Here is a 24,968-nt window from a genome sequence, read left to right as displayed (position 1 = left end):
GTGTAGTTAGTCATAATTGACTGTTTAAATCCATTTATAGTAACTTATTATTTTTCTTGGTTAGTTAGTTGGCTACTTCTGTTAGTTAAATGCCAACTTTATTAGGGAGGGCTAACAAATAAGTCAACCAAATTATAAGCCTTTTTTGTGAGCTAAGTACGACACTTATTTGTTTTCCAAATTAATTATCAATAGTTAAAAAGTTTGATTGCTCAAATACCACGGCTCGTCCACTTTCTCAAAGGGAATAATAATTTAATCGTGACACAATAATCAAGAGAATTATCGATTCTTTCAATTATGCAACAATAAGCTTAACACATGGGTAATTTCAATAATCAAGTGTGATTTGATACGTGGCTTCCTAGCCGTTATCATCTTCATTTATAGTAGTGGAAATATGATATTATATCGGTAGTGACGTATTTATAATGAAAATATCTTATCAAGTAAAATGCAGTAACTGTTCAGGATTCTGAAGTGAATATCGTTGGCAAAAAAAGTGAATCACATCAACATTCGATGTAGTATTTTTCACAACATACTCAAGTAGAATCCATACAATCGATCAACGACGAGTCAAGTTGAACTCATATATTCGGACCGAAATCAAGTTGTTTAGATAAACCATATATCAGGTTTTAAACCCATTGTTCATTGGACTCAAATTTCAGGGTCGAATTCACGTTGTCCAGTGGACAAACAATCCGGCACATAGACCACTATTTATGAATCAAGTCATTCAGTCATTCGATCATTAATAGTTGATCGGTAATCAGTTAAGAATCGATAAATCAATAAACTCAAATATAAATTATAATATTACCAATAAATTGTGAAATGTACAACACGATGAAATATATGAATAAATCATTAATTTATAAATTTTATTGTGAATTCAAGATAAATGTCAAACTTCATCATTGAAGAAATCTATAGGAAATCATCACATTGGTAGCTTATTTTTTTGTCGTATCTTTAAGACCAAGCCAATATAATTTCTTATGAGTATAATTTGAGTAATTTTAAACCTGTTAGAATTGGTGGAAGATGTTGGGATCTTTTAAAATCATTTTTGTACAAATTTTATACTGGGTAATTTTGGTTAAAATTTTAAAAATTTATATTAAATTAAAGACATGTTCCAAAATTACAAAACTTCACCAGATTGTCGGAATTATGTTAGAAATCGATCTGCAAATGAAAAATCCGACATCTTCGTGGCGAGCGTAAAGCATGCGTCAGTGCGGTATCGCTTGTGCATGCTCAAGATGCCACACGCGACTGATAATTTCAGTTGGACGCATTTCTAGAAGATCTACAACTTTATGTTGAATACTTTTTAAATTCGAAACCGATTAACAATAGATTTTGAAAAACTAAAGTGGTTGTCAAGTTCATTTAAGACGATCAGACACGGTACTCCTGACGATTTTGGAGATGACCAGTCAACATATACTTAGACTATAAAATATTTTCAACACTTTTTATTTTAAAACCGACGGTAAATTCGTTCAAGAAGAATGATTAAATCGAGTTACAAATAACTATCTGAAGCACAAGCTTCTAAAATTTTTGAGAAACGATTCTTTGTTATTTTTTTTTATTTTTGAGCAAAATCGATTGATGATATTGTTACGCCTGTTACGCAATTTGATTTATGAGTGGAAGAAGAGTGTTATATAAAAATTTCGGAATTTTTGGAGATGATTTGCTATTTTTCCCTCAATTACCTTTATTTCTACTACTTTTTGTTTTGTTCCTCACTCCACCATTTTTCCTATTTTAGCAACCTTCGATCTCGAAATTGTGTTTAAAAATGAGATAAAAATAATAAGATTATTATAATTAAGTCTTGGAACTTCTAATTACGAGGACAAATCATCTATCGAATCCCAATTAAAGCTTGTTAATATAAGGATCACACGAATATCATTATTAATGCTTGTAAATCCAAAGTTTTTAAGGATTGGCCTTTTAATAAAATCGATGCCATTAATTTTATATATGTAAGCGACAAATCGAAAATTAAATCACTTTTGGGAGTTAATGACATTTAGTCGAGCCTTGACTTTTAATTAGTTATTTAATAGTAGTGGATGTCCCATTCATCGTAATGTGTCATGTTTAAATTATACAAAATTGAAAATGTCGTTTTTCACAAAATGGGGAATTTACGAAATGGGAATCTATTTGAATTATTTTTCATTTGGAATATCATTTTCAAGTAACGACCGACTTCGGTTTTAAAAGTTAATGAGTCATAATCGGGGACAAATCAAACTTTTGGATGTTTCAATTTGAATTCAACTCGAAAAAACCACCACTTTGTTAACGAAATTCGAGGAGATTAGACTCAACCTATATTTTGACACACTAATCATCAAGAATCAATGGAGCTCAAATTCTAATAATGTGACGAAAATCTTATGGTTCGGTTTACTACCAATTCAAAATATTACAATCCGTACAACCATAGTATATAACAGGGGAAGTTGATGAAAAATCCCCAATCAAAATATTTCTTTGGGTTCACCCCTATCCACAAAATTGTGGTACTATGTCATAAAAAATGTGGTACACTTCATGTGGAAATATGGTACACTTCATGTGAAAATGTGGTAGGTACTAAAAAAGTACACATGGACTGAAATATCCGTGAAACTGTCTCACATAATATCTCATCTTATAAGTTATAACTAATCTTCCTTTCAAAACAAATTCATCTCTCAAATCTACGAAGAGTAATACTACATGTACAACCAAATTTGTACAACAATTTTTATAACACAAAAAATTCAATACAAAAATTCCATTTATCAACATCTCATGATAAATTCAATGCAAAATCTCACGATATAATAACAATATATTAAGATTTAATTGTTGTAAATATCGATGTACGATATTTTGGTTGTACGTTTAGCATTATTCATGTCCGAATGCACAATTCACACAAATACAAAAAAAACATCATCTTTAAAAAAAAATTCAAGAATACTTGGAAAACTTTTCAAATTGTTTGTAAATATTTGATTGCATAGATAGTGTATGTAATATATTTTGACGTAAATTTTCATGAGATTCAATTATCAATATATCACTTTTATCGTTAAATCCCAACGTTTTTCCAATCATATATTTCAGTAAAGTAAAATAACGAAATTTTATTAGTCAATATACAGAAAATATATGCACATAGTTACATAAATATTATCATAAAAACACCATCTCACATGTACATATATTCAATTAATAAACCCTTCAAAAAAAAAAAAAATTCAATTAATAAAAATATATTATTTTTTTATATATCAAATTTTTTGAAAAATATAGATCTATGCCATGTGTGCAGTGTGTATGATTTATGTTTTCCCCAACAACAAAATAACCTACGGCATAGCCCTTGAAATTTCTCGGCCATTTTCCCAGTTCTCTCTCTAAAACGAAGAAGAAGAAGAAAAAGAAGTCGTGAACTTCATAAAAATCCTCCTTTTCTTTACACTGACACTTCCGATGAAATACACACGCACACCAACTATATCTGTATAGATTTACAGAAATAATACTGAAGAAAGTCAATCCAGATACAGTAACGAGATTCATATTTGATCGTGAGTGAATGAGGTGCAAGAAACATCCGGCGGACTTTAGCAGCGCCGTCGGCGTTTGCGCCTCCTGCTTGCGGGAGCGACTCCTTGCCATCATGGCTGCGCAGGCTCAGGCCCAATTAATGCAAGCCCAATTGCAGCTGGCACAAGATGGGGGCGATTGCCGGGAAACTGATACCACCCATCATCCACCATCTCTCGCCTTTCCTCGTTCGGTTTCGCCTTACATATCACGCCGGAAGTCGGACAACGCCGCCGCATGGCAGATACACGGCCACCAAGACCAACGTTTCTACAGTACTCCGCAGGTGGGGCCCACTGGATCTATAACCGTTGAAATTGAGAGGGGAAGGAAGAAGAGTAACGGGGGGAGAATTTTTTCGCTTCTCTCTGGACTCTTCAAATCGAAGCGATGGAAGACGGGGACGGATGCGTCGGGTCCCATTTCGGATCCAAGTGTTTCGGATTCAGGTACCGGTTTCAGAGCCCGCGATCCTTGTACTTCTTCTCCATCTTGGTTGTCCGCCACTCTTCCAAATCGCCGGAAAAAGAAGGTCAACACGTTCCCCATCGACGTAAGCATGGCCGGAGATCGTCGAAGGGCCTGCAAAAACCGTGGCCGCGGAATGTCTCCGGCGAGATTCTCCGACGACGAAGACGACGAGCATTGCCGAGGTGGATCGAGCGGATACTCTTCCGAATCCTCCCAAGGGTGGAGGCAGACACCGAGGAGGACGCCGGTTTCGACGCGGAACGGCGGAGGGAGGGCGGCTTCCAACAAAAACATGGCAGGCTTGACGTTTTGCTTGAGTCCTTTAGTGCGGGCCAGCCCGAACAGGCACCGGAATCAGAAAGGCGCTCTGCCGGAGCTGATGACGGCGGTAGCACTGGGAGGTGACGCTAGAGCACCGCCCAAGGCACACCTCTCCACTGCCTCGTCGTTTTGTAAGAATCGGTCCCGGAAGCTTGCCGATTTCGGGAGGTACAATCCCAACTACTGAATTGATTTCTGCGACCGTTGACTTTTGACCTACCACCAATTGACGACTTTGCCCCTCGTTTTGTTATATGGTTCTTACATCCTTATTCTTCTTCCATTTTACTCTTAATAACTAAACACAAAAAATTATTAAGATATCATAATTAATTTTTTATAATGAAAAAATAATTACATCGTAAAACATCATCACATCATTCCTTATGTATTGTGGCATTGTAATAGTCATAGAATTATATAATCCGAGCCATGAAACACAAATTATATATAAAAAACTTCATTATTGAATTTCATAGTGCCGGACATTCTTAGTTTTGTGGGGCAATTGACATTCCTTGTCCCGCAACTTTTAGTTAAGGGGCCAGTTTAGACATTACAAAACAAATTTAATTGGTTCTTATTTTTTTTATAGAAAATTCCAATTGAACACTACTATTTTTTCAAAACCAAATCAACTCCCTTATAAAAATTTGTATCCAAAGGCATTCCAAGATTCAAATGTTTGAAGGGTTGTTACTTGTTACCAAAAGAGCGAACATGGGTGGGTTGGTGCATTTTGGCCCCCATTTGTTTTACTTCGAAGAGTTGAGTTTGGATGAGGTGAGAATGGTGGAGTCGTGTCACGATGCATATACATGTATATGGAGTTGACTATTTGATGGGATCAAAATTGAACACATAAACATGTCAATTTGAGAGTGAGTGAGTGAGTGGTGGAGTGATGCCCTTTTCTTTTGGCAAAATAATTGAACTATATTTTTGGAGATATTCTTTGAACATTTTTCATTTTTTTTTTAAAAAAAAACTGTGTGTGTGTGTGTGTGTGTGTGTTGGTAGATGTTGAATAGGAATTTCTGAATTATGTTTGATCATCCCAATTTGCATAGTCACTCACGTCACGGGGGATGCATGCAATAAATTACATTTTTTGACCAAAATTAATGCTTATATTAATGTAATACATGGTCAATCAAAATTTCATCATTTTCTTGAATAGATTTAATTTTCAAATCTCCAAGTCTTAAGTACTTTACATGTTATTGGTTAATACTTTCTCAACTAACACAGATCAACTTAATTATCAGTACCGCCTTTAAAATATTCTTATAGAAAGGAATTGAAGACCCTTTCGGCTTGTCCTATTTAGTTAAAATCGTCATTCCTTTCTCATGCGCATGTAGTGATATTATTATTATTTAGTGCTTTCCCCCACTAAAAGGAAAGTTTTTACCTAATATATAGAAAGTTCTTTCCTTTTCTATGAAGTATAATTTGGGAGAGTGGTTGTTTTATCTTTCAATAGTATGTATACATTGTGATTGGAGCTTAATGTGTATTTGAATACCCCTCGTGATAGCAAGATAACGAAATCTTCTCTTACTCGTGGTGTTCCAAAATATGTTACAATTTGCTCAAAAAAGCTTCGTTTGTAAGAATTTTTTAAAATTAAATTCGCAAAACACTATTTTAAACAAAATATTATAAATCNGAGAGTATTATTTTTTATTGTGAATATCGGTAGGGTTGACATGTCTNGACAAGAAATTTAATAGTGAGCTGTACACATCTTACTCATCAGAAAACAAACACATATATATGATAAAATTTCATAAAGTAAATAGTTTTTGTTTGGAAAAACAAATATTGGTTTATGAGAGACTGTTGGGAGTGTAATGGCGACATTGACGTCTTATTCATTACTCAAACTTTCCCCGCTGCCTTCTCTTTTCTTTACTCCACCCGTCATTCAATACTCCTTTGAAATTTTATGTAACGAAGGATCTTTCAAGCAGCTGAGATTAAATTACAAGTACTATTTAATTTTTGATTTGTCGAGAGAAAATTGGCATTGACATTCAATCTCTTTTTTCATTTAAATGGAGAACACAAATTACGTGTTTCACGTTTAGACCATTGTTTACATAACCAAACTGGACCGACTGGTTAGATTGAAATCAGTTCGACGTTAAAAAATAGTTTTGCTAGTCAAAATTAATCGGATCGGTTCACGAATTTTTTTAAATTTAAATTTTGAACTGTATTAAAAATATTATTTTAATAATGTTAGAGTTTATTTGATTTTTTTAAAAAATTAGAAATATACTTTTTATTAATTATATACACATTTAATATATATAAAATTTAAAATATATTATTTATTATATTATATTATTACTTCGAATGTTACAAGTTAAATATGTTTAAAATATTATACCTTCAAACTTCAATGGATCCACTCATATTTACGAACTCTTATCTTGTAAATCAAGTTAATTAGGTTAACTATCAAATATTCTTTCTTGTTTGAGCAAATTTTTTTAATGATCAGTCACACCTAATTGATATGTATTATCATCAATCCATTGATGCGCAGGGAAATTATGTTCAAACAAGAAATCTAAATAATTTTCAGAAATGCCAAAAGAAAATATTTACAATTTAATAATTCCTAAAATCTGAAAAGTTTCAAAATTGAAGCATCCACACAAGAAAATCATCTTTCCACGTGTTGAAATCAATTCCAATAACAATTTCTGTGATGTTCAAACAAAAATAATATTTTTTATATATTAAAAAACCACAAGGTAGATTACACAATGAGAAGCTACAAAGTTAAAAAAAACCACCAGGAAATATTAGGAACAAGAATCATTAACATCATTATTAGCATCAGTTTGATTCTTCCTTACCTCGACTTCATCAAGATAGTTCTGATAAATGTAAGAAGCAAACCCCCAAAATGCCATCAGCATTGCTATTATCTTCACGCCATTCATCTTGTCATGGAACACAACCAAAGAAGCAATAGGAGTAACGGCCAAGGAAAGCGTACTAATCACATTGGAGAACAGAGACGACACCACAAAAATCAAACCCACAACCCCAACAGAACAGACCTGCCATGAAATGGCTGTCCAAACCAGAGTCATGACATAAGAAAGTTTTCCTGTGGTAAAACCATCCATTTCCCTACTTAAGGTCCTCCATTCACCACTCGCAAAAAGACCCACGATTGTGACACATGTAGCCACGAGTCCCGTAAAGATTTGCATTTCTAAAACGATGGAAAAAGTTTCTTTCTTTAAGACTTTCTCGAACGTTAGCTGCATTAATGAAAGTAAAAGGGAGTATAGAGCAGAAGCTGCTACTGCAGTAATGATTCCTACAATATATTTCCCCTGGGATACTCCTGAAGGCTTATCAGAATCATCGTTGACAGCAAGAAGAGCAGAAGATAATGAAAGAATAATGACAGAATTAAGGATTAAGGCCGTAAATTTCTGATGATTAAGGAAGTAAGAGAAAATGGCATTAAAAGCCAGCTGTGTGGCACAAATAAGTGAGTAAGTTGAAGCAGATAGGTACAATAATCCAATGGAATATAGCATGTCGTCTCCTGCAATAAGGAATCCGAGAACGAAATAGATAGCGACTAAATTAAGAATAGAACGCGGTGATAATGTGCTTGATGGCTCATCTGAGGAACGAAGAAAAAAATACGGGATCAGAAGAATGGGAAAAGCGGCTGTTTGGACTAGAGTTGCCATCCATTTACTATTTCCGCCTTTATCGTAATAAAATCTTCCTAATAGAACAGCAGCAGCTTGACCAACAATCAGAAAAAACATGTTCAGAGCCACCAGAAGCCACCAATGCCATCTCTTAAGGGTGTGAAGTGGTGAATGATAAGTTGAAGGCCCACCTTTTGCCAGAATTGGCTCCTGCTTCTCTGTTATACAATCAACAAGCATGCTAATGTATTAGATATCATATTTGAAATGTATTCAAGATATCGCCGTCCACCATAGTTAGTAAACTAGCGTTCTAACCCTAAAAAGGAAATCTACCGAATACCATGATGGTTATGCATTCCATAGCTGAGGAAATATTAAATAAGGGCATAATGATGAAGCAACCAAACACCTAAATAAGACATTAAAGATGTAGACTATCAAAATTCTACACGTCAACGATTTCAAATTAAAAATTCTACACATCACCAATTTTCCACTGAAAGAGGAAAACAAAGATTAGCTCAGACGAAAACCAATGTCCATAATTTAACAGCCTAAGAAGAATGCAACTAAGAATTCAATTTTTTTGGGACTTTGGGGTCAAATTAAGATTCTATACCAGGTATATGTGCCTAAAAACATAGTATTTAGTCACAGAACAGTACACGATGTATATGCAGGTAGCTGGAACACAATGATAAGGTTATAGATGCAATTAAACAACCACTAACCCACTGAAATAGATTAGAAGAAGATAAAGTATGTCCACAATGGATCACCCATACAATGGAACTAGACCTCCTAAGACGGAGCGAATGCTGATTCGTAAATTAGGTGAGCAGTTCTAAAGCTTTAGAGTTGAAGCATGATTCAAACCAATTCTCCATTTGCCAACACCAGTATTCACTTATAATATCCGATGGTTAATACAAGTCGTAAACAATCGTTCCCAAAATGCAAACCTCCAATAAATCCATATTGCAAATCAAACAACAGAATAAAATCAACCCGTCTTATTCACAGATAATGCCAACAAGAACGTAGCAATTTAGATTGAGTTAAAAAAAAAAAAAAACAAAAACAAAGTTACACACTTCTAAAAGGAATACTTGGAATAAACTCAAAAAGTTCTTAAAATACTGATAAGCACCCAAGAAGCCACGAGTTGGGTAAAATGCTCATAAACTCACAAATTGGAATCAATTGCTCTAATCTTCAAATTGTCCATTTTGTATGGTGTTGAAACTCGTAGCTCGAAGTGGATGATTGAGATGGCGTTGGAACACTTACCAAAAAAAATTCATCTGTTATTTTCAGTGATTAAAAATCCTACAAATCATTAAAACTCGATAAAGGTTGATTTCCTAATATTAAAACTATTCAGCTGAGCAAAGTCATCATTAGACAATAATAAGTGAACTCTATAAAAGAGCCATGAGTACACATAAGATTAAAACCCTGAGGCAAATAAATGTAAAGTAAACCAAATTAAATATCTCACTATCGTGTTGCATAAACCAATTAAAACCCATCAAAGAATGAAAACCCCATGACTCAATGACAGAAAAAGAAAAAAAAAACCACCTTCAAACAGACACAAGATTAGAATGACATACATACACAAATACACATGCGCACACACAAAACATCGTATATGTAAAGAGAAACTGATATACCTAGCATGATGGTATGGAAAAATGAAAACCTCCCCAAAAAAGTGAGGGAAAATCTTCACCCACAGCTGATAAGAAATGGAGAAACAATTGAGGAAAAAAGGTAAATTTTAAACACTGCTGGAAAAATCTAGATTGCTGAATTTAAACAAACCCGACCGAGGAGATTCACGGATTAAGTACACACGAACTTTGACGGATTTACTAAATATCTGTTGAACATTTAATTTAATATAATTGTTGATGGAATCCAGAGAAGCGTGGGAGAATGGAACCGGTTGGCCGATTTGTATGCCATTTTGAACGGTGTTACGTGTAAGTTAAGGGCTCGCTGCACTGTTTTCTCTTTATTTTACTTTTTAATTATATTGTAATAAAAAAAAGACTGGTTTGTCTTTTTTATTGGTAGTGTAATTTATATGTAATTAATGATTAAAATTAATAAATATGATTGTATGGATAATTATTTATAATATAAACAAATTAAATTGATTTGATTATAAATCATATAATTAAAATAATAAATTAAATTTACAAATTTTAGAAAAATTGAATATTAAAATAGAAATTTAATGTAATGTAATGTCATCATTTATATAGATATTTAAATATATTTTATATTTTCAAGGTTTTCACTTCTTTTTCTTTTTCTTTTTTGAAAATATAAATATAAAATATTACAAAAAATTTTAAGATTCAACTCAAAGTTTCGCCAAAAAGAAAGATTGTTATCAGATGGATAATTATAATTATTTTTAATTGATTTTTTGTTTAATTTTTGTTTTTTCACTTGTGGGGATGATTGTTACAATTGGCCTCTATCATTGCATCGGAATAGCAAATTTCGTTCGACTATTTTCACCAGACTTTTTAAGTTGTCATAAATGTATTTTCAGGAAACTAAAACTGGACGAAAGTGACCGCTTGTGCTCTCAAAGTTTATGTAATCGCAGAAACCATGCCGACATCGAATAGGTGACATCAATATCAATATAAAATGGGACAAGAGAGTTCAGTTCCATGTTATTGCCAGTCAAATGTCATATTTCCTTATTTTTATCCTGTTGTGCTATCCTTTTTTATGCTCTGTACATTCATGTGAACAATATGTATTTTCATAAACTACAAAGCTAAATTAATGGATACATGGTTCACCGATACAAATAAATAAAATAAGGATACTAAAACACTGTTTAATACTAAATAGATCTTGATCTCGTTTTTTTATATTCCAGAAATCCTGCAAATCGAAAATTATCCGTTGTCTCAATAGTCACAAGTCTACAAAATGATAAACACAGGTGACGGTGAACATAAAACACATTACACACGGGTAAACTACAATAATCTACCACCCCGACTTAAAAAAGATGGAATTATAAGTAAAATTCGATGCTAGTGTGATCAGAAAGGTGATATAGAGAAAAATTTAGACCAAAAAACGGGAAACTCGATTTCACATTATCAGCAAGCGCATCCTCCTGATTGCTGTTGTGACTGAGATGAATTTGTGTTGCTAGACTTCAGGTTGACATCGACCATATCCTCTTGCTTTGCTGAGGACAGGGTTTCCATTCCAGGCAATGCTGCGGCAATCTTCCTGAATAGGGCCTGCATAAAATAACATTAAAAGATTGTGAAAGTGAAATTTGAGCATATCACAATCTCAAACTAAGGAACTTATTATGCAGCACAGGATCGAGTTCCCATTGCTTAATTTTAAGTTGCCCTTGGTGTGTGTTTAGGCAACTTTCTCATTCAACTGCTGAATGGGCCATAGGAGTTAGTTGCATAATACAGCTTATAGAAAGTAAGAGAACTCTCATTTTGTGATACATTTAAATTTCTCCAATGCTCTCAATTAAACACGTTACACGTTAAGATTTACGAGTCTCGTGATCATCTATCAAATGATCGATAGGAGGGAAAAACAACTGATTGAATATTAAAAGAGAGAGACTTTGCAGAAAGTTCACCTTAATATTGAAGCCAGCTTTTGCACTAGTTTCAATAAACATGACATTTAGTTCACGAGCTTTGGCCTCTCCTTCCTCTATTGAAACTTGCCTGGAATTGGCCACACAGGATTGGACGAATGAACACAAGAATTATCTTAAAATAACACATGAAACTCTCAACCCAGGACATCATTGTCATGGGCAGTGTACGAAATAGTCTTCGGTTCCGGTGTTAGAGGACTGATTATGATAATGTTGAAATAGGAAAAATAAACAGGAAAACTTATGCTTGCAAATATATAGTCGTATGGTGCCAAAAAAAATACTACTGCAGCAGAGAGATTTCCCAGACAGATTTTTTCAGCAATTTCATTCATTTTTCATTCACAACTTAATTTTTTCTACCATATTTCTCCTAAAACATCAAACAACTTTAGTAATCAATTGGGCTTTAAGCTTTTGAACAGAAACAGATAAGGTATACATGATGAAGCAAACATAAGAATTTAACTGGGTGATTCTGTAACACTAATCTTTATGATGCATACACTCATAGCAACTGGATTTAAAAAATTGATAATATCTTTACCTCTTATCTACCAGGTCAGTTTTGTTTCCAACTAGGACAATGATAACATCACTTCCTCTTTCAGTGCGAACCTCCTCTATCCACTTTGAGGTGTTGAGGAATGACTGTCTACCTAAAAAAAGCTAAATCATCAACAATTTAACGGCTTTCAAACTAAATTACATGAAGTAAGCAGAAATAAAAAGATTCCAGACATGCTATTCAACATGAGTTACAATCACAACATGCATAGCTTAAACAACATTTGCAAATAAGTCAAGTAGTGCGACAGAAATTACTTTTCCAGTGAGCATCATGAAGGCATACATAATTAATATTCACATATTAATTTGAACTGTTCATCTGAATCTAGAAGTACAATTATATTATGAAGAGGCAATCACGTACTTGCAACATCAAATACGATAACTGCAACAGATGAGTCCCTGATATAACTTGGAATAAGACTCCTAAATCTTTCTTGCCCTGCAGTATCCCTGAGCACAAAACAATAGAAAATTATTTCCACTGAATGCTACAAAAAAGAAAATCCTATGTAAATTAGAATATATGACAATTCTTTTGGGAACAAGGAAAGGCAAACTAATGATTGCAATAAAAGACTAGCTCATGAAATTAAGCTCTGAGTCTCTAACTCACTCGAAGTCTCAACCAAGGAAATAACATAATACCTAATGAGATAATTTGTGTTAGATCAGAATAGATTACTTCAGACAAGATAATCTAGCAGCTAAACGAATGAAAACACACTCAAAGACAGTAGGCATATGCCTCTAACTATAGACAAACACATCCAAGGTCCAATTCAGTTCTTATCCAAAAACAACACACCCAAAATCGATTTAACAATTAAACCAATCACATCAACATGAATTCTTATATCCCTATATCATATTCTAACAGAAAAGTTATCAGAATGTCTTCAGAATTTGTATCGTAACATGCAAGGAGAGTTCACGTTTTGCAAGATCCCAATCTTAAAAAGTTGTTCGTGATACATATAAAAAATCTATTTCTTTCAATGGAAGATTTGATTTGGGTGGAAGAATTTGATTTGGGAAACAAGTCAAAACTTATATTTTAGAAGTAAAAAATAACCAATATTGTGTCCATTTGAAATCTATCACAATTGTTTGGGCAAGAGCTTAAATTTAGAGTTTATTAATTTAAAATTTTTCGTCGAAAGCATCCAAACAATTAGAATGAATTTGAAATACTTGATTTCAAATGGCTCAATCCAAAAATGTAACCCATGGATTTCGATCCAATTTTACTCTGAACTAAAACTTTGCAAAGAGGTTAGACAGAGCAGAATAAGTAAAGCAAAAAAGGGATACCAAAAGGCATAGAAAATTGAGTTGGTGACCAATGCAAACACATCCCAACGAGATGGCGATGCATATGAAATATCGAAGTGCATAGAAATATTCTGTCTAGAACCATATCTTACCACAGCTGCAATCGCACAGTTCGATCTTCAAGATACATCGTCTTTGAGAGGAAATCAATACCAATAGTAGCCTGGAGAAGGAAAACAAAGATAACAATCAAGAATGGAGGCAGCAAATAACTTCATAATACATTTGCACGAAGAAGTTCCATTTCAGGTTGAAGCTCAACACAATCAACTAACATCACTCAGACATCTCTCACAAGTCCTCTCAAAATTAGTAAACAAATAGGTGAATAACTGAAGTCCATCTGACATTACGATTATTTGACAAATTTAACTGAACATCTGACAGGTTCTCAGGTTATGATTAACTAGCTGTTTTTTGTCCTGAAAGTAAACTTGACTTACAAAGAACTATGATAAACGTACAAGTTATCCATTTCAAATTTTTAACAAAAAAATGGAATTATTTTTGTCATCTAAATAGCTCGTTTGTAAACTCAATTCACCGAAATATCATCAAACACGTGAGTGCGTAAATTGACATATAACATACAGAGAAATGAAGCATAAGACCATTATAAATTTAGACACAGAGAGAACCATTATCAGCTTGAATCCAGCGTGAACACGTTATCTTCAAGCACTAAAGATAAAGCCTCCTCATGAGAACAAGATCATTTATCTACGGCAATAGGAAAACGAGCTGGCCCGCTACAAAGAGTGATATCATCGACCAAAATACAAGAGTATCACAAACGCGAACTAATTACAAATATTAGAACCAGATCTGCACTTCTTAATCCTTATTCTCAAACGATGAAATTCTACGCGTAAAATACAAACACATCATAGAAAGATTCCGTACCTGGTACGTATTGTCAAATTTATCGTACATGAATCGAGTGATTATACTCGTCTTCCCAACGGATTGATCTCCCAGGAACACTAATTTATACTTCGCGAGAGCCGAAACAGGAGCCATCAATCGTACGCGGATCAATGGAACTGTGAAGCCGATCGGATCTAATGAAACGGAGAAACTGCAGCTTTATACGACCTAGATTCGCGATCTCGCCGGAAACTGATTGGCGACGGACTAACCCGATAAATCTATGAGGTTTTGTTGCCACCGTGAGTGGTTATGTTACGACTCTCTGCACGTTTAAGTGACGGAGAGAGAGGTGCATATCAATATTTAGTTAATTTATATTTGTTTATATATAAATTCAAGAACGACATTCAATTTCATTTCAAATAATATATTATTATTATTATTATACGCATACATTTTATCGATAAAAAATCAGGATTAAAATGCCCGTTTTAGTTTTATACACATAACGATGTAACATTTTTAGTTTATTATTTTAGTTATTTAATTATATTTCGATTATCATTTTTTAAAAAATATAATTATAAAAATTTTAAAAGTTATTAATAATTTAATTACATAATTTTGAAAAAAAATAATTAAAATTAATCGTTAGAATATAGTTACAAGATTAGCATAATCGATTCAAGGATAATATATGACTAAAAATAGTATACATGAAAACTGAAATTTTAAATACAAAAATTATAAAATTTATCACAAGAAGTTAAAAATAAATTTCTCAAATTTTGATAAATTAGGTTTTTAGTATTAAAAAACAAATATTTTTAATAAAAAAATTTTATTTATAAATATTTTTAATATACAATATATTAAATTGATTTTGAAATATTTTTTCGAATATATTATAAATGAGAGTGAATTTATAATATATACTAGTATACCAATGCACGCGTTGCGTGCTTGTACAATACTTTTTATAATTCATTTGATTTATATTTNCAATGCACGCGTTGCGTACTTGTACAATACTTTTTATAATTCATTTGATTTATATTTAAATGATAATCAAAATATAATTATAAGAAATAATGAGATATTACACTGTAATTTTGATAGAAATCAATTTTTTGTGTATTTGTCCATAATGGAGGGGCAAAAATGGCTATACATATTTCGGTGTATTTAACGGCTTCTATATGTCGTCAATTTCAATAAAATAGAATAGATTTTTAGATAAATGAAAATTTGAGAAAAACATAAAATCAAGTTTATTCAACATTTCGGGACCAAGCAGCTTCCTTATCCTTTGAAACACAACCAACTTGATAGGTATGGTAAAATATTTGCGACTTGGTCTTCATGTTTGTAGAGCACAAGATCAATTATGCTATCTTTTCTGAGATCCATCAAGAAATGATATTTTATATCAAACTGGAAGATAGACCATGAATTTTGAGCTGCTAATGCTATCACCAGTCTGATTGTATTATGGCAGCAAAGACTTCTTCTTAGTCCACCCTTGGTCATGGACTTATCTAATAAACGTGCCTTGTATTTGTCAATGATACCTCATAAGCCAGATATGTCGGGTACTTTCTGCATTAGCCGGGCATTACTTCTCCTCCCAGGCAGTCAAGAGCTCGGGCTCTCGTACAAGCACCCGGGCTATCTCGAGAATTGCACCACACTCGAGTGTGATTGATACGGGCTGTCTAATCTGTCAGAGCAACATGGATTTGGAGTGTCCTAGAAGTCATCAATGATAGGGTGGCTTGACAGGACGTCAACACCAAAGACTATAAGTAGTATGTAGGCGCGCAAATCGAGGTAATCCTAGATTTTCCTTCCTATAAATAGCATGTATTAATGTCAATTATAGATTCTGAAATTCTTTACTCTCAATCACACATATATTCTCACATATAATGCTTGTGTTCTTCCTCTACAAACCTGCTGACTTTAGCATCGGAGTGGTTACGCCGGACACCCCTCCGACGTCCATTCACGAGTTCTTTCTTGTTTGCAGGTGTTATTGAAGTCATTTCTACACTCAAATTCCCTAAATACTAAAATATTTTCTTTATCTGGTGGATTGTCCACACAAGTTGTATCCGATTCACCCGGATAACATTAGTCAACCTCGTTCTTTTCATTAACTCTATCTTATACTCCCACTTGCCGCCGATTCTCTCGTGTCTGTGGCTTTGTGCCCCTTTGGAAGAACTTTGGGATTGTTTTTAAAAGTGAGGCAAGTTTCTGTCTTGTATTTCATTTGTCTGACATAGCTTTTCTTTTTGAGCGGTATCTTGATTAATCTGATGTGATGTTTTAGTTTATCATATTCATGCACTAAATATGTTTATTTGGAGGGATATGATTAGGGAAAAGTGGTAAATTGTTTAAGATTAATTAAGTGTGATTGTCAATGATTAGACTCAAACATTTCGAATTTTACCCCATCCAATGCTTTATGCTTGTAAACCTTGACAAGTTATCCTGTCCTTTCCATGCTACCATTCCACATGTAACTCTCCAATTGAATCAAGCCAGCTGCCCAATACGATGTTCCAAACAGTTTCTGTAAGTTCTAGTCCAATGCCATCTCAAAAAAATAACTTGCTAGCATCCAAGTCCTACCAAGTTTGTGTTTGGTAGGGAATGTCGCTTTCCTCGGATAAAAGTAATTTCAAGTTCCACGCATATTTTTTAAGAATAAGGTTATTCATCCCTTGCTCTCACCAATTCCTAGCTGATGCTAAAGTGGTTTCTTCATTGTTAACTTGTCATTGGCAAGCTGTTCAAATTTCAGCACATCATGGACTTGTATAAAAATTAAGCTTTAGTGACCTTTTTCGAGAACATTAATTAAATTTAAACAGGACAAAAACATCACATGTCCCAAGTCACATTACCAAAGTTGCCTAAACAAGAAAAACAGCACGAATATTCAACAAGTCAATAACAGAAACCTAACATATATTCGAAACAGAACATGATAACATGTCAAACCAGCTTGTTCATGTTCTGAATCATATTCATCACAGAGAGTGCCATAGCCGAGAGCTGGAACACATAATCGTTTCGCTTCTTCAAACCTGAATCTACACCCCTCTCTTCATCAAACCCATCTTCACAAGTCGTGGCAGCATCCATGACCGAACTTATCTGCACGTTAGCATCATCAAAGCGAGAGTTCTTGTAGTCTGTTACCGCCTGTTTCACAGAAGCGTCTGAATCAGAGAAAAGCTCAAGACAATCACTCAAACATTGCTTCGCATAAGGATCCCATTTCTTGTTTGAAATTATGTATTGGATGTAACATTTTGTATCGGTTACATTTTTTTCAATCAGTTGGATTGTGATCAAGCCTAGATTTTGTAGGGTTGCATTTTGTTTGGCTGAGGGGAAGGCTTGCAGGGATGTTGTGCAGAAGTTATAGTCGATGTTTGGGTTGTTTGTGGATAAAGCCCTGCAGGTTGAATCTATCAAGTTTTGGTTGAGTGAGCCTTGGGTTGCGATCAAGAATGAGAGGAAGATGGTAAATTGAATGAAAGAAGAAAAGGGCTTCATTTTTTGCTGTTCGATTCTTGTTTTTGATATTGATCGTTTCAAAAAGCTGGTTTATATAAGGGACTCGCCCAGCAATTGATTTTGTTAGCAAAACTGAAGAACAAGATAGTTCACGTTTTGTTTGGAAATATTTTACATGTGTTGCGTGTGATTAAATTTATTTTGTTTAATGATTTGATTTTTTAAATGTCAAAACTTTAATGTGTTAAAGTCGTATATTAAAGTAGGTAAGAATATTCTACAAACTAAAAACTACATCAAAATTTGTGTTTGGATTTGAAGAAATATTTGAAAAGTAATTTGAAACGACTTTATGTTGAGATGAATTTGAAATTCATCACAATAACTCAAAAAAATAAAAACTATTTCGAATTGAAATTAAACGTCAAGCAAATTTGTTAATCAAACCAATGAATTTGTTATTATGTATTTGAAATATCTAACTTCAAATTTATCGATTCAAATACAACTCAAGACAATTAATATTTTATTAATTGAAATTTTAGAAAATAAAATTGAAAATAAAGAAAATTGACAGATCAAGCGAGACATATAATGAATGTCCTTGTAAGAGTGCAATTTAGGAAACTAAAAATAATACATAAAAAAAGACCAAAAATAGCTATCTAAGACATCCAGAGTCTAGCTAAATATGTTCCAGCAATTAAACAACTTATGTTTAATGCGTCATTAATTTTCATCGATTTTTCTTTTTTTTGTACAAGTGATTCATAAGATAAGTTGGTGTGCTCAGTTGGCGTATCCGATAGTCTTCAATTTGGGCTGTCAACTGATTATTTCAGTTCCAGTTTTCTGCGCACTTAAGGTAGATTATTAGAATAATAATAACAAGTTTTGTTAACATCAAAATTAAGTAAAGATTGAGAACATGAAATGTTCTAACAATATCATTACTTACAAAAAATAATTATTGAAGATACAAAGTTAGTTATTAAAAAACAATTTCTGATACCGAAAGAAAACATATCAAAAAGTGATTTTTAAAGGATATCTCACTTAATAATATAGTACATATTTGATATTATTTGAATTCAAAATTTAAATTATGAGAAAACCGACTGCACAATATTGTGATTGATTGGTTCACCAAAAAAGAAATGTGAGAGCTTAGGCTTTCATTATTCTGTAATAAAATTCAAAACCCATTACTTCTTTAACAAATTTGGGACCCCTTAAATTCTTGCTTGCGGGATAGCACAAATAACAGTATGGGATAAAGGGCATAAAGATATAACCTTATCCCTATTCAAATCTATCAAGACTCAATCCAACTTTGTGTTACAAAGTAGAATTGTAGAACTCTGTATTTAATATATTTGTCACTTCTCTTTTACATGTTAAAAGATAATAAATATCAAATAGGTGACATACATGGGAGGGAAATGCAATTTTTTTCAAATCTTGTAGGTTAAAATCTACACCATAAACATATTTAGTAACGAGTGTTGTAGCGATCAACCTGGATTCACGACGACTCCATCTGACAGTACGTTGGCGTTTCGAATATATTGGAATAGACAAAAATTGTATATTTCTAAAAGAAAGAATAACACAAACTTCAGAAAGTAATCATTCAAAATGAGAAGCAACATTGCTCGCCATACTTGATCGTTCGGTGGTTGGAAGGCTTTTCAAACCCCGGAAGATGAGTAGATTCTTCAATCAAAACATTCATTCATTAACAGAAATCAAGAAATCACCTCATCATCTAGTGAAATCACAAGAAACCTCATATATCTGCACATTTTTATTGAGCTACCAAGGTCTCAAAATTTGATCACCAAGGGAAACTCGGTCAATCCTATAGAATTATTACATAGAATTCAATAGGAAACTTCATATTTATGAACATTTTTATCGAGCAAACTCGTGAAATGCTTTTGTTTCACATAACTATGTAACCGAGTTTCTTATTTCTTTTTCTTGTAAACCAACTCCCAAACTCTACCATCAGATTGCACATATAGCAGCATAGATGCATAATGAACCAAAAAATTTCAGGCCTTAATCAAACAAATCCTTCTTCACCTCCACTACCGTCCCCAAACATGTCAGCCATTTTCATAGCCAGCTCTGCAGCCATTTCCCTCCTCTGGAAATCAGGCATCAAGCTCAAGTTGCTGCGCATATTTCCGATTTCACCCATTAGCAGTTCCAATCCCTCGAAATCATAAATATTGCCTTCATCAAGCTCTGAATTATCGTCACCTTCAAAGGGGGGTGCTGCTTCTGTATCCAACTCTTCAGGCAACTGGGAACTCTATGTTGAAGGTCGATGCTCTCCTCTGAGTAAACTAATTCCACTTTCCCGATCTAAAGAATGAAGATCAAGTTCAGATGGTATTCCAGTTCTTGAGGTAGAAACAGGACCATCTGCAGATATCCATTCTCCATCCACATTATCCCATGGTTCCACAGAACCTGAAGATAAGATTTCATATTCGGGTTCATAATCGGATTCTTTGTCTGACAACTCTGAGCAATAGTAACAAGAGAAATCAGGGGTTTGATAGAACTTAATAACAGTATTATAAGTAATATGTTGGCAATTCAAACCTGCTTGATCAGGTAGTGAAGGTTCGTGTATCTTATCACCAGATTTCAACAACATCCCAGGCCACATATGAGCAGAGAGAGCCCCAATGAGTCTCTCAACACCCTGTGAGTCACCATCTATAGACAGACCTGAAACGAAAAAAGTTGCTGTAAAACTGCTTAAACATTCTCACGAATGAATATAAATGCCATAAAGGTTTTCATTTGAGATAAACTGACCCCTGATAAATTTAATGAACATGAATACAGCAGTGATACATGAATATCTAAAGAACTCAATCAAATGAAGCATGTTTCAACCATCTTTGAACAAGTATAATATAGTCTCTTACATTTGTCAAAATCAGCACTGGATGCACAAGCTTCAATGTACTCAATATTGTGCTCAAGACACCATTCTAAGATTGAATTCTTGATTTCACGAGATGGTTCTCCATCTCCCAATAGACTACTTCCTTCAGTCTGAAATATACCATACTCTGAGAAGTTCAGATTAACAAAGGATTCTCCAAGCTTCAGCAAGCGTCTCTTGTACTCAGTATGAGCCGAATGTCCTGGAAGAAGATCCACTTTGTTACCGATGCAAAGCAGTATATCAACCTTCTGAATGTCGTTATGAAACACCCAATCTTTAAGCGAATCAAAAGATAAGGGCTGCATTATATAATGTGAAAGAAGATATCAAATGACAAATACAATGAAAATTTATTTTTTCACCACATAAAATAAAAAAGAGAAGGAAACGAGTCAGACTTACATCACTGACGTCAAAAACCATCACCAGGGCAGCTATACGATCGATAATTGGCAAACTCGTAATAGATAACACATCTCGAAGATGCGCCATCCATACTGAAACATCTGCTGTGTAATATTTTGTGTTGATTGTCCACCTTATCAACAAACCATATTGAGATTGTCAATCGAGTTGTGATGATCTATGTAAAGAGAAAACAACATGATGTTGGAATATGGGTACATCTCCAAAAAATTACCCGTAGACAAGTGATTCAGATGATCGATCAGACACATCTTCAAAATCCAAGGGTATCATTCCTATAGACAAAATTATACAAATTAGCAATAACTTAATAATGTCAACCACTGTCAAAAAATATATTAACGCTCAAATGACACGCATTTTTTGCTGAACCCATAGGATTGACAGAAGCTGACCTCACAGTCGCATGAACATTTGTTACATTACTAACTTTATGAAAGCAATACCAGTCAGAGAGGAATGTTTCTTACATGGAACCTCACATAAATCCTGTACATGAGAAATCATCACAAAGATTGAACATTGAACCAGAAAAGGACCCGAGTCAAGAAAATTTTAACATCCAAGCAAAAAAATTGAGTGTTCACATAATTTCACATACATTGGCTTTATAAATTGCTAGCCCGGTCACCAGTCATGGGAAAATAGACATATCAGAAGCTTTATCCTCTCTCGTTCCTCGTTTACTTAGATGCTTTATTTCACTTCTTTTTGTTTTAAGAAACGGGCACCTAAGTCATGAGTCAATGACAAGGAAATGAGAGGGTTGAGATTCCAAACAAAATGCATGCTTTGCACAACTGTTTCTCCATACACATACGCAAAAGAAACTGTTTCACTGTTGAACAAGTATATAGAAAAATATATATCAAGATACAAAAAGTGAGGGAATGTATAAAACATTTAAAATGTGCTAAATAATTAACGAAAACCCCATTGTCCAAACATTTCCGAATGTTTCCAAAAGAAGGGCTGATTTGGGTTCTAACAGCTTTTTAAAGCGCATCTATAACCATTTCCTTGTTCTTTACCAAGGTGGCAAGGTAACTAATAACATAACACTGAATTATTCTAGCCAGAGTCACATGAGAGAGACCCAGAGTTTCTTGTCAATGGAAACTCAAAAGTAACATAACATTGTCAAAACCACTTCTCCAAAACGTTCAAGCTCATGGAACACAACTCGATTAATAGTTTTATATTTTCCGTGCCCCTGAAAGTGTAAGCTTAGGAATGGAGAATGAGTACCCAAATAAGCGTGCGCTTGCAAATTGGTTGGGCATGAAGCATCAAAAGCCACTCAACCGGAAACCATCTGACCAGTTTTTCAATACATAGTGTACACAAAATCCACAAAAATTACCTTGTCGTAAATCCTAAGCCCAAAATCCACCTCATCGATATAAACCTTGTAACGTTGCAACTTAATTTCTTCTATGTAACGATAAACTTTATTCAGCTTATTTCAGCTTAAGTTTATCAGAAAATGATAATTTATGCTCACCAAGAACTAATTTTGCGATTCACATAAGTCAAATAAATAGCCTCTAGCTCGAAAATTCGAAATTAAAAAATCAAAGACTCCGCATACTTTTCAGTGTAACAAATCAATTAAATACAAGCTTTTGATGAGTAATTTTCAGATAATTAAAGAAACACCTATCCAATTAGAGTGAATGAGGCTTACGCGAAATTAAGGTCCGTTTACCAACATTTGGGGATCCGATAAAGAAGATTCCGGGTCTCTTCTCCAGCGTTTCACGATCCATTTTTGCTGACCTGATTGAACTTCTAGTGTTCGTACTTTGGCTGAAGGACTTTGGCGAAAGGAAAAGGAAAGAATCGTCATTGGACTTGAGAATGGTAGAATCGCATGTGAACAACACGTTTTAATGTGTTTTTTGTTATGGAAACACATACATACACTGTTATATTATCTATACTAATAATCAAGAAAAGACAGTCTACTAACTAACTTTTAAAAAAAAAATTAAAAATTTTCAAAATTACCTCCATTCATTTGGTTCTATTGTTGTGTCCTTGAGTTTGAATTTTTCCAAAAATAAAAAATATTTTATTTTATATATTAAATTATTATTTATTTACTTTTTTATTTAGTATTATAGAATACGCTTAAATTTTTATTTCATAATTATAAAAATAAACATGTCATGTTTAATTTTGTAAATATCACACCCAAATCAAAATTTGATGACAAAAACTTGTGTGAGACGGTTTCACGGGTCGTAGTTTGTGAGACGGATATCTTATTTGGGTCATCCATGAAAAAGTATTACTTTTTATGCTAAGAGTATTACTTTTTATTGTGAATATCGGTAGGGTTGATCTGTCTAACAGACAAAAATTCGTGAGACCGTCTCACAAGAGACCTACTCAAAGTTGAAAAACAAAAAATGTCAAATACATAATATTCATGTATTATACAAGGATGTGTGTGTCCTAGTCACTAGTATGATATTAAGAGGAGTGGTTCTCTTATGAAATGATTTCACGAGTTTGTCTCCCTGAGACGAATCGACTTGATCCATACCTACCGCGAAAATAAATATTTTTGACATAAAAACAAATATTTTTTAATAAGTTAGGTCGTGTCAGATATCTGTCTCATAAAATTGATATGTGTAACGATATCACAGGAGTAGTTGTATATTATGGGATAATTTATTTTTTTTAACAAGAATATTTATTGATTCAGCACTGAAGATTGAGTTTATATTCGTTACAACATAGCCAGGAACTACAATACTGACTCCACTAATTAATATAATATGATCTTGTAACTAGAGGTGATATATTGTACCTTATCAAAAAATCCATATGGTATATCGCACACAAAATTACGGAATTAAGAATATTTACATCGATATTGTACCGAAAAATTAGGTATACCGAGATTTTTTGTATGTATATTTTTATATCGGTTATACCATACCGATTAAACAGAAATATTGTGGTATAACAAGATTTTGGTACGGTATCAGTATACAAAATTTTATATCGAAAAAGTACCTTGTATTTTAAAAAATTTTAAATTTATTATTTAAAATTATATATATTTTTAAATTTATATATATTATTTCGATATTTCGGTGCATGTCGGAAATTTTCAAATTTCATACCGTTATCATACTGAAAATTTCGATAAATTCGAATTTTCATTTGTGATACGTATGATATATGAAAAACATTAATTTGTTATAGGTACGTAAGTTTGAGTCATTGGAAACAACCAAATCTTCAACAAAATACAAAGAGACGCCAAACATAGGCAATGCAGGTATTATATATGCTAAGAGAGCTCGGGTTTTACAAAATATTTAAAAGTTAAATGAGATTTATGTATATTATTATACTATTCTATTTATTTTCTGCGCACTACAAGCGATCGAAAATCATTTAACTCATATGTACGTAATATGAATAGGTTATTCCTTTTAATCGATCT

At 33.4% G+C, this 24,968-nt stretch overlaps 5 protein-coding genes across 20 annotated transcripts; 1 reads left to right on the top strand and 4 right to left on the bottom strand.

Annotated features, from left to right (window-relative positions):
• Nucleotides 1–3,622: 3,622 nt before the first annotated feature.
• On the top strand, nt 3,623–4,612 carry LOC140957635 (uncharacterized). Its single transcript, XM_073414970.1, has one exon. The coding sequence runs from the start codon at nt 3,623–3,625 to the stop codon at nt 4,610–4,612; it is 990 nt and encodes a 329-aa protein (XP_073271071.1).
• Nucleotides 4,613–7,103: 2,491 nt separating this feature from the next.
• Nucleotides 7,104–10,103, bottom strand: LOC140970674 (probable purine permease 11). Of its 8 annotated transcripts, XM_073432512.1 has the most exons (4): nt 9,956–10,096; nt 9,800–9,864; nt 9,314–9,408; nt 7,104–8,338 (listed from the first exon to the last, which is right to left on the bottom strand). In XM_073432512.1, exon 4 carries the CDS (start codon nt 8,235–8,237, stop codon nt 7,245–7,247), a length of 993 nt encoding a protein of 330 aa, XP_073288613.1. In that variant the 5' UTR covers nt 8,238–8,338; nt 9,314–9,408; nt 9,800–9,864; nt 9,956–10,096; the 3' UTR covers nt 7,104–7,244. The 8 variants fall into 8 exon arrangements, with proteins under 8 accessions (XP_073288613.1, XP_073288611.1, XP_073288607.1 ...); XM_073432510.1 differs by lacking the exon at nt 9,314–9,408; XM_073432506.1 differs by having other exon boundaries at nt 7,104–9,408; nt 9,800–10,103.
• An 885-nt stretch (nt 10,104–10,988) lies between these two features.
• LOC140970672 (ras-related protein RABH1b-like) lies at nt 10,989–14,937 on the bottom strand. Its single transcript, XM_073432504.1, has 6 exons — nt 14,605–14,937; nt 13,794–13,864; nt 12,731–12,819; nt 12,344–12,455; nt 11,773–11,863; nt 10,989–11,407 (listed from the first exon to the last, which is right to left on the bottom strand). The coding sequence occupies exons 1-6, from the start codon at nt 14,719–14,721 to the stop codon at nt 11,261–11,263; spliced, it is 627 nt and encodes a 208-aa protein (XP_073288605.1). The 5' UTR covers nt 14,722–14,937; the 3' UTR covers nt 10,989–11,260.
• A 2,321-nt stretch (nt 14,938–17,258) lies between these two features.
• Nucleotides 17,259–18,284, bottom strand: LOC140970673 (putative invertase inhibitor). Its single transcript, XM_073432505.1, has one exon. The coding sequence runs from the start codon at nt 18,142–18,144 to the stop codon at nt 17,578–17,580; it is 567 nt and encodes a 188-aa protein (XP_073288606.1). The 5' UTR covers nt 18,145–18,284; the 3' UTR covers nt 17,259–17,577.
• A 1,419-nt stretch (nt 18,285–19,703) lies between these two features.
• LOC140970670 (uncharacterized) lies at nt 19,704–23,383 on the bottom strand. Of its 9 annotated transcripts, none has more exons than XM_073432498.1 (8): nt 23,190–23,370; nt 22,104–22,233; nt 21,898–21,991; nt 21,717–21,777; nt 21,479–21,614; nt 21,054–21,375; nt 20,722–20,850; nt 19,704–20,640 (listed from the first exon to the last, which is right to left on the bottom strand). In XM_073432498.1, the coding sequence occupies exons 4-8, from the start codon at nt 21,773–21,775 to the stop codon at nt 20,426–20,428; spliced, it is 861 nt and encodes a 286-aa protein (XP_073288599.1). In that variant the 5' UTR covers nt 21,776–21,777; nt 21,898–21,991; nt 22,104–22,233; nt 23,190–23,370; the 3' UTR covers nt 19,704–20,425. The 9 variants fall into 9 exon arrangements, with proteins under 9 accessions (XP_073288599.1, XP_073288600.1, XP_073288598.1 ...); XM_073432499.1 differs by having other exon boundaries at nt 21,973–21,991; XM_073432497.1 differs by having other exon boundaries at nt 21,717–21,991.
• Nucleotides 23,384–24,968: the final 1,585 nt, after the last annotated feature.

This window comes from Primulina huaijiensis, chromosome 2, assembly GCF_012295235.1.
Source record: "Primulina huaijiensis isolate GDHJ02 chromosome 2, ASM1229523v2, whole genome shotgun sequence".
In the NCBI taxonomy this organism is placed as follows: domain Eukaryota; kingdom Viridiplantae; phylum Streptophyta; class Magnoliopsida; order Lamiales; family Gesneriaceae; genus Primulina; species Primulina huaijiensis.
The sequence above is the reverse complement of the archived record's forward strand: the minus strand, read 5'-3'. Positions and strand labels throughout refer to the sequence as shown.

Bases quoted from the DNA above. Each gene is read 5' to 3' on its own strand.
- LOC140957635 (XM_073414970.1), top strand. From the start codon at position 3,623: ATGAGGTGCAAGAAACATCCGGCGGACTTTAGCAGCGCCGTCGGCGTT.
- LOC140970674 (XM_073432506.1), bottom strand. From the start codon at position 8,360: ATGCTTGTTGATTGTATAACAGAGAAGCAGGAGCCAATTCTGGCAAAA.
- LOC140970672 (XM_073432504.1), bottom strand. From the start codon at position 14,721: ATGGCTCCTGTTTCGGCTCTCGCGAAGTATAAATTAGTGTTCCTGGGA. The intron at 12,820-13,793 runs GTAAGATATGGT...TTTTGTGCTCAG, and splicing joins ACTGTGCGATTGCAGCTGTG to GGATACTGCAGGGCAAGAAA. The intron at 11,864-12,343 runs GTAAAGATATTA...GGCCAATTCCAG, and splicing joins ACTGACCTGGTAGATAAGAG to GCAAGTTTCAATAGAGGAAG.
- LOC140970673 (XM_073432505.1), bottom strand. From the start codon at position 18,144: ATGAAGCCCTTTTCTTCTTTCATTCAATTTACCATCTTCCTCTCATTC.
- LOC140970670 (XM_073432494.1), bottom strand. From the start codon at position 23,271: ATGGATCGTGAAACGCTGGAGAAGAGACCCGGAATCTTCTTTATCGGA. The intron at 21,778-23,189 runs GTAAGCCTCATT...TTTTGTCTATAG, and splicing joins TAAACGGACCTTAATTTCGC to GAATGATACCCTTGGATTTT. The intron at 20,851-21,053 runs GTAAGAGACTAT...TTTTCGTTTCAG, and splicing joins CAGTGCTGATTTTGACAAAT to GTCTGTCTATAGATGGTGAC.